Source organism: Triticum urartu, chromosome 3 (assembly GCF_003073215.2).
Source record: "Triticum urartu cultivar G1812 chromosome 3, Tu2.1, whole genome shotgun sequence".
In the NCBI taxonomy this organism is placed as follows: Eukaryota; Viridiplantae; Streptophyta; class Magnoliopsida; order Poales; family Poaceae; genus Triticum; species Triticum urartu.
Window position 1 is genome coordinate 642,155,217 of NC_053024.1, and position 7,338 is coordinate 642,162,554.

The following is a 7,338-nucleotide window of genomic DNA, read 5'->3' on the forward strand; positions in this document are numbered from 1 at the left end:
GTCACGACCATGAAGTCGGCCCGTCCGCGGGCGCCACCGGTAGCGAGGAAGAGTAGACCATGGGAGGTCACTTGCGCTCAGGTCCCAGGAAGGCCACCGCTCTTTCGCTCCCACTGAAGCCAAGCTTGGCGGGCTCATCATCGTCGGCTGATTAGTGCTTGTAGGCTACGAAGGCAGAGGCGGAGCTTAAATTCCCTGGGCTCATGTCCGGCAGCCTGCCGGACATGGGGAATGGGCGCCGACAGTCATTTAGGCTAGGTTTAGAGTCTGGTCTAGTTCAAATATGTAGAAAACAATCCAGTTTATGCAAAAATTACCCAAGTATGAATGAATATCGTTTGGATTGTTTAAATATGCATCAAATTTGTTTATTTCATTATATTTCGATCGTAATGCAACTGGATATATGTGGCTAGCTTTGGATGGCGGGTTCCCGCATCGGTATCCGTCTGACAATATGCCTCTAATCTATACCTACTAATAAAGCAAGGTGCGTGTCTCCGACTTGTTCATCTGTTCATCATCGAAAAGATCTTTTTTCTATTCGAGGTGTTACTAAATTTTTGTCCTTTCATCTATTAGAAAAGGAGAAATGCCAGCATTTTGTACCTGGGCCGCCCGCGGGGTGGCCTAGCAAAGCCAGCCCATTTATTTTTGTGCCCACGCAGGTGGGAAAACCTTATTTATCGCATGGAGCATCAAATAGTTGTAGATTTGCACAAGGCGCACAAGCTGGGCTGAACCATTTTTTTGCTCTATGTTATGCTTCCATTTTTCTTTTTCGTTTCTTTCTCCTTTTTTCTTTCTTGTTTCATTTGTATTTTTTCCTTTGAAGTTTATTTTTATTTCTACTTTTTTCCATAAATTCAAAATTTTCAAAAAAGTTCATAATTTCAGAAAAATTCATTTTTTTAAGTTCTGAATTCCAAAAAGTATCCCATTTTTAAAATTGTTTAGAACTTTAAATCTTTATTCACTATCCAAAATTGGTTCAAACTTTCCAAAATGTTCCACTTTTTATTAGTATTTTTCGAAGTTGTTTGAGATTTTCTAAAAAAAATGCGTTTTGAAAATGTTCCAAATACGAAAAATATTCTTGTCTTAGTGAAATGCTTGCAAATTCAAAATAATTTGGAGTTTAAAGAAACAAATTTTCTAAAATTCTTTTGAATGTTCAAAATATGTTTTCTTTTTCAAAAAAAACTCAAATTCATGTTTCCAAATAAAATTTTGAATGTTTTAAATTTTGTTGTGTATTTCTGAAAATGTAAAGAATTTTAAAAAAATGTTTGGGATTTTCAAAATTATTCATGTTTCCAAAAATATTCAACAATTTATATTTTTTTAAAAGTTCAAGAAAACAAAAAAATGTTTTGAATCTAACATTGGAGTATGTTCTTAAAGGTTCGAGCTGGCCATTGGTTGGTAGGACTCATTTCTTCTAGCGGCTAGCAGCACGTAGTCAGGTCTTTAAGGGCATGATTTCGATCATTCAACTCAGATTTTTTTTTTGGATTTTTTTTGCGCCTTATAAACACACGTTGTCTTGGATCGTACCAGTGTGCCAGCACATACACGAACTGATGCGCGTTCCATGCATTATTTTACGCAAGTAGCGTCATATAGTAGCCCCCATGCAATTGGCCCAATAAAAAAATTGCTCCATCGCACAGGCAGTATTGGGCCTCAGCCGCACTCCCCTACTGGGTCGTCCGCATCCAGCCCATCGATCCTCGCCGAGGAAGCCAAAAATATTTGGTGGTCGCAAGGAATAGAACTTGCAACGTTGCATCCACATCCTCATGCAGATGCCAACTGAGCTAGGGCGGCTTTGTTACATAAAAACGGTTTGTCCTCCTATTAAATATACACATTACACTGTTACGGTGATTGACGATTTTACGAGCTGTCCTTCCACCCTAATCTGATTGTAGGAAAATGGAAGTTACGATGAGTTACACAACTAAAAATATGAGGAGTTACATAGAACGATGGGACCGTTACAAAATTTTAGTGGGACCAGTTAGTTATTTCAAGGGTAGATCCGTCATTTACTTTGGAAAATTCCCCATGGCAATGTCATCTCCTGATCCATTCGTTTCATCTCACCAGTCACAACACTCAAATGGAGCCGGCCGCCGCGCCTTCAACGCCGCCACCTCTCCCGCTAATCCATCCTCTGCATGGGCACCGCACCCCTCCCCCACCCGTGGCACCCGTGGAATATTACCGTCCAGAAACTCCCCGGCTACCTCCCGCAACGCCGACGTAGGGCGAGGTCCTAAAGGCAAGGCAACCCCTGGTTGTGTGTTAGAAGGGAATAGAGAGGGATTGGTGGAATCATTGTTTATTACTTGAGCCTCGTGGACATATATATATATAGGAGTATATGATCTACTTGAAGTAAGCGTATTTCCTAGTTTCTGATAATGAACGAAATACATGAATGGCTCCCCTTACAAAAGATTGATACGGGCTTCGTTAACAAGACAAGGACAATGGCGCATACGAGACATTCCTATGAACCGTCTTCGTCAGGAACAATAGGAAATGCCTTATGGAAGATAGCGATACCACCAAGAGTTAGGAACTTTTGGTGGAGAGTTATCAAAGGATTTGTGCCCTGTAAATCTGTCATGCTTACTCGACACATAGAAAAGACCCCATTCTGCGACCTATGTGGCAAGGAGGAAACTATAACCCATGCCCTGTTCGAATGCACTTGGGCGAGACTCTTCTAGAAGGAGATGAAGACCATGATGCAGATAAAAATCCCTGTGTTACATCCACAATCGTGGGCTTTAGATTTGATTGAAGGAAAACTAGGATCAGACCATTTTGTATGCATGGTATGTGTGGCTGTTGGGCGGTATGGTCTGAAAGAAATGCTCGTACTCATGGTGATAAGGGAAAGATTAGTTCAAGCTTCTGTTCGGTGAGCTCTTGATAATGTTGTTGACCTTAGAACAACAGGGGAAACTACTTGACTTGTGGTAACCAAGGAGGAATCTCGTTGGCAGGCACCGGAATAGGGGACTCTGAAAATCAATGTGGACGCGACATTTCTTGAGCAGGCAGGGTGCGGAAGTACATGGCTGGTGGTACAAGATTCAGAGGGCAACCTAATCAGAGCGCATGCCTTGTGGTATCGTTTTGCATCAAGTGACCAAACGATGGAGCTATACGCTATCCGGGACGGGATTCAACTAGCCAGAGACATGGGTTACTCACGGATATGTGTCGAAAGTGATGCCAAAGAGATGGTTAGGATGTGCAACTCTGAACTTTTAGAGAGAGCAGCGAATGCAGCTGTTTGCCATGAAATCAAAGAGCTTTTAGGAGGATTTATGAGCTGTGGTCCGTTGTTTATTGAGTAATAAAGATCTTGATTTGCCAAAAAAAAGGACAATGGCGCATACCATTTTCTCTCTGTTTCGAGGTAGGCAAAAACAAAAAAAGGCGTCGACATTTCTTGAGCAGGGAAAACTACTCGACTTGTGGTAACCAAGGAGGAGTCTCGTTGGCAGGCACCGGAACAGGGGACTCTGAAAATCAATGTGGACGCGACATTTCTTGAGCAGGCAGGGTGCAGAAGTACATGGCTGGTGGTACGAGATTCAGAGGGCAACCTAATCAGAGCGCATGCCTTGTGGTATCGTTTTGCATCAAGTGATCAAACAATGGAGCTATACGCTATCCGGGACGGGATTCAACTAGCTAGAGACATGGGTTACTCACGGATATGTGTTGAAAGTGATGCCAAAGAGATGGTTAGGATGTGCAACTCTGAACTTTTAGAGAGAGCAGCGAATGCAGCTGTTTGCCATGAAATCAAAGAGCTTTTAGGAGGATTTAGGAGCCGTGGTTCGTTGTTTATTGAGTAATAAAGCTCTTGATTTGCCAAAAAAAGGGACAATGGCGCATACCATTTTCTCTCTGTTTCGAGGTAGGCAAAGACAAAAAAAGGCGTCGACATTTCTTGAGCAGGGAAAACTACTCGACTTGTGGTAACCAAGGAGGAGTCTCGTTGGCAGGCACCGGAACAGGGGACTCTGAAAATCAATGTGGACGCGACATTTCTTGAGCAGGCAGGGTGCGGAAGTACATGGCTGGTGGTACGAGATTCAGAGGGCAACCTAATCAGAGCGCATGCCTTGTGGTATCGTTTTGCATCAAGTGATCAAACGATGGAGCTATACGCTATCCGGGACGGGATTCAACTAGCTAGAGACATGGGTTACTCACGGATATGTGTTGAAAGTGATGCCAAAGAGATGGTTAGGATGTGCAACTCTGAACTTTTAGAGAGAGCAGCGAATGCAGCTGTTTGCCATGAAATCAAAGAGCTTTTAGGAGGATTTAGGAGCTGTGGTTCGTTGTTTATTGAGTAATAAAGCTCTTGATTTGCCAAAAAAAAGGGACAATGACGCATACCATTTTCTCTCTGTTTCGAGGTAGACAAAAACATAAAAAAAAAAAGCGTCGACAGCAGGATTCGAACCTGCGCAGGCAAAGCCCAACAGATTTCGAGTCTGTCTCCTTAACCACTCGGACATATCGACAATCTTGCCAGATAAATTTCTCATACATTGATAACCAGATATACAACTAGTGAAAACCTAAACTTTTTCCCCATTTAACTTCGGCCTTCGTCCCCCCTCGCTTGTCTAGGGAAACCTCCGCGACACCTGACCTGCGCCGCCGCCGCCGCCGCCGCCATGGACGTCGCCACCGCAAGGTAAGAAATCCTTTGCGTTACTCCTCATATTCCAGCCTACGACCTGGACCACCCTCATGCCGTTCCCCGCCTTGTCCCCGCAGCCGCCTCCGCGCCTTCGAGAGCTGGATGCGGGAGCACGGCGTCGTCTGCAGCGACGCGCTCCGCCTCGACGCCAGCGAGGCCGGCGGCGTCTACGTGCGCGCGCTCGCCGCGCTCCGGGAGGGCGACGTCGTTGCTACCATCCCGCGCCGCGCGTGCCTGACGCAGCGCACGTCCGGGGCCGCGGCGGCCATCAAGGACGCGCAGCTCGGCGGCACGCTCGCTCTCGCCGTCGCCGTCATGTACGAGCGCGCGCGGGGCGCCGACTCTCCGTGGCACGACTACCTCCGCCTGATCCCGGACTGCGAGCCCGTGCCGCTCGTCTGGCCCGAGGACGAGGCCGCGCGCCTCCTCGCCGGCACCGAGCTCGATAAGGTGAAACCTTCTCCTGTAGTAAGTCGCGGTGCGTATGTATCTTAGTCCGTGATTGATGTTGCAATGCAGTAAATTCTGTGAATTTTGCGATATATCTTGCGCTAGTTTGGTTAATTTGAGTTGCCTGAAACTGTGGCTTTGTTTGCTCAAATTATTTGTACCGTGAGCTAATTGGACAGTGTCTAATGATGTTTTCCACCATACTGTGAAAATCATATGAGCCAAATTTATCATATCATGCTTCATATCAATCTTGTCCAAGCATAAAGATTTCTCTAAAAACAGCAAATTTCTAGGCAGACAGTGAAGCAAGACAGGGAATTCCTTTGTGAGGATTGGAAAGAATGTATTGAGCCACTCATTTCTTCTGGAGAATTGGGGGTCAAGCCAGATGATCTTAGCCTGGAGAAATATTTTGCTGCTAAAAGTCTTCTTTCATCAAGGTCCTTCCGTATAGATAAATATCATGGTTCTGGAATGGTTCCCCTGGCTGACCTGTAAGCTACATCTACCTATGTAATTGGATTCATTTTACATGCTTATGTTGCAAATGCTTCATCAGTTACCCACACTAGGTCAGCTATTATTACATAGTGGTGACTGATGAGGTATAGTGGTGTGAATATTAACATGGATATGTGCCCTTCACTGTATTTGGTTATCAGCTTTAATCACAAGACTGATGGTGAACATGTCCACTTCACTAAGTCAGACGACTCAGACTCAGACGAAGAAGAAGATGGTGATGATCAAAGTAATGCAGACTCAGACGAAGAAGAAGATGGTGATGATCAAAGTAATGCAGACTCAGGTGAAGAAGGTGACGTTGATCAAAGCAATATAGACTTAGTTGAAGAAAAAGATGACGATGATCAAAGCAATGCTTCTGCTGATGAACCGTCAACTGTTGAAAATTCCACCGCCAAACCTTCAGGTTACTTTCATTGACATATGCATGTACATGATCATAAGTTGTCAAGACTTGTAATTGACTGACGGAGAGTTTCGCTCACGATTATTTATCTACTTATAAGGTGAAGGATATAACGATGAAGATTTGGAAATGATTATTGTCAGAGATGCCAATCCAGGGGATGAGGTAATGCACAGCTACTAACTTGCCATTTGATTTTGCTGTCAAGTGATTATGCATTTTGTTGTGCTGGATCTCCGTAGGTTCGTATATTAATGCAGTCACTGTTCTCCGTTTGGAAGAAATAGTACCATAATAATGATGCAGCTTCTTTTCTTCTCTCTTTGGACTCTAGGTTTATAATACGTATGGTACCATGGGAAATGCTGCTTTGCTTCATCGGTATGGTTTTACAGAACTTGACAACCCATACGACATTGTCAACATCGATTTAACACTGGTCACCAAGTGGTGCTCGTCCAAGTACTCCCATCGATATGCAAAAGCAAGGGTATCACTATGGCATAAGCTAGGCTATTCAGGCTGCACCAGCGAAGATGCCGAGTACTTTGAGATCTCATACGATGGAGAGCCCCAGCTTGAACTTCTGATCCTCCTTTACATCATCTTCTTGGAGCCTGAAGTTTATGACAAGTTGGTCTGCGTAGCTGAGGATCTGGTTGGTGATGATGACCAGCACGATGAGCAGGATACCATTGACAGTTTTGCTAAGGTTGTCGAAGTAACAAGACCCGCCAAAAATGGGGTTGAAAAACTGCCTGATGTGAAGAAGCTACTGCAAAGTGAGAGCATTGGCTCTGCACTTGCATCCATTGCTGACAACCGGGAGAGCCTCTATGGTTCCAGCACTTTAAAAGATGACGAGGAGAAGCTCCGAACATGCTCTCCCGTCAGCGAAAGGAACATTTACCATTCTCTGGTGTTGCGTGTGAGTGAGAGGAAGATACTTGGCAGATTGAGGAAACATGCCTGTAGTTGGCCAAAGACCAAGAAGAGGAAGCATACCTAGTGTTTGAGTTTTGCAGCCAGCAAGCAGCTGTAACTTTTTTGCCTGGTTAAGATGTGTTAGATTCTGAAATGATAGGATCGCCAGTTGAATTTACATCTGGCATTTGTTACTCTTCCTGTAATGATGTGACTTGTAGCTCCTTTTCATTTTTCCCCATATGAAGTTCAGATCATTTGAAGATGCACCCTCAGAGTTTAAGTA

At 44.4% G+C, this 7,338-nt stretch overlaps 1 protein-coding gene and 1 non-coding gene across 4 annotated transcripts; one reads left to right on the forward strand and one right to left on the reverse strand.

Annotated features, from left to right (window-relative positions):
• Positions 1–4,480: 4,480 nt before the first annotated feature.
• On the reverse strand, positions 4,481–4,562 carry TRNAS-CGA. Its single transcript has one exon. It is a non-coding gene; the product is annotated as a tRNA-Ser (tRNA).
• Positions 4,563–4,605: 43 nt separating this feature from the next.
• Positions 4,606–7,317, forward strand: LOC125545618 (N-lysine methyltransferase SETD6). 3 transcript variants are annotated; one of them, XM_048709630.1, is made up of 7 exons: positions 4,606–4,738; positions 4,822–5,194; positions 5,480–5,691; positions 5,860–5,936; positions 5,979–6,128; positions 6,229–6,293; positions 6,463–7,317. In XM_048709630.1, exons 1-7 carry the CDS (start codon positions 4,719–4,721, stop codon positions 7,135–7,137), a joined length of 1,572 nt encoding a protein of 523 aa, XP_048565587.1. In that variant the 5' UTR covers positions 4,606–4,718; the 3' UTR covers positions 7,138–7,317. The 3 variants fall into 3 exon arrangements, with proteins under 3 accessions (XP_048565587.1, XP_048565585.1, XP_048565586.1); XM_048709628.1 differs by having other exon boundaries at positions 5,860–6,128; XM_048709629.1 differs by having other exon boundaries at positions 5,495–5,691; positions 5,860–6,128.
• The last annotated feature ends 21 nt before the right edge of the window (positions 7,318–7,338 follow it).

Bases quoted from the DNA above. Each gene is read 5' to 3' on its own strand.
- LOC125545618 (XM_048709628.1), top strand. From the start codon at position 4,719: ATGGACGTCGCCACCGCAAG. The intron at 6,129-6,228 runs GTTACTTTCATT...TCTACTTATAAG, and splicing joins TTCCACCGCCAAACCTTCAG to GTGAAGGATATAACGATGAA. The intron at 6,294-6,462 runs GTAATGCACAGC...TTTGGACTCTAG, and splicing joins ATGCCAATCCAGGGGATGAG to GTTTATAATACGTATGGTAC.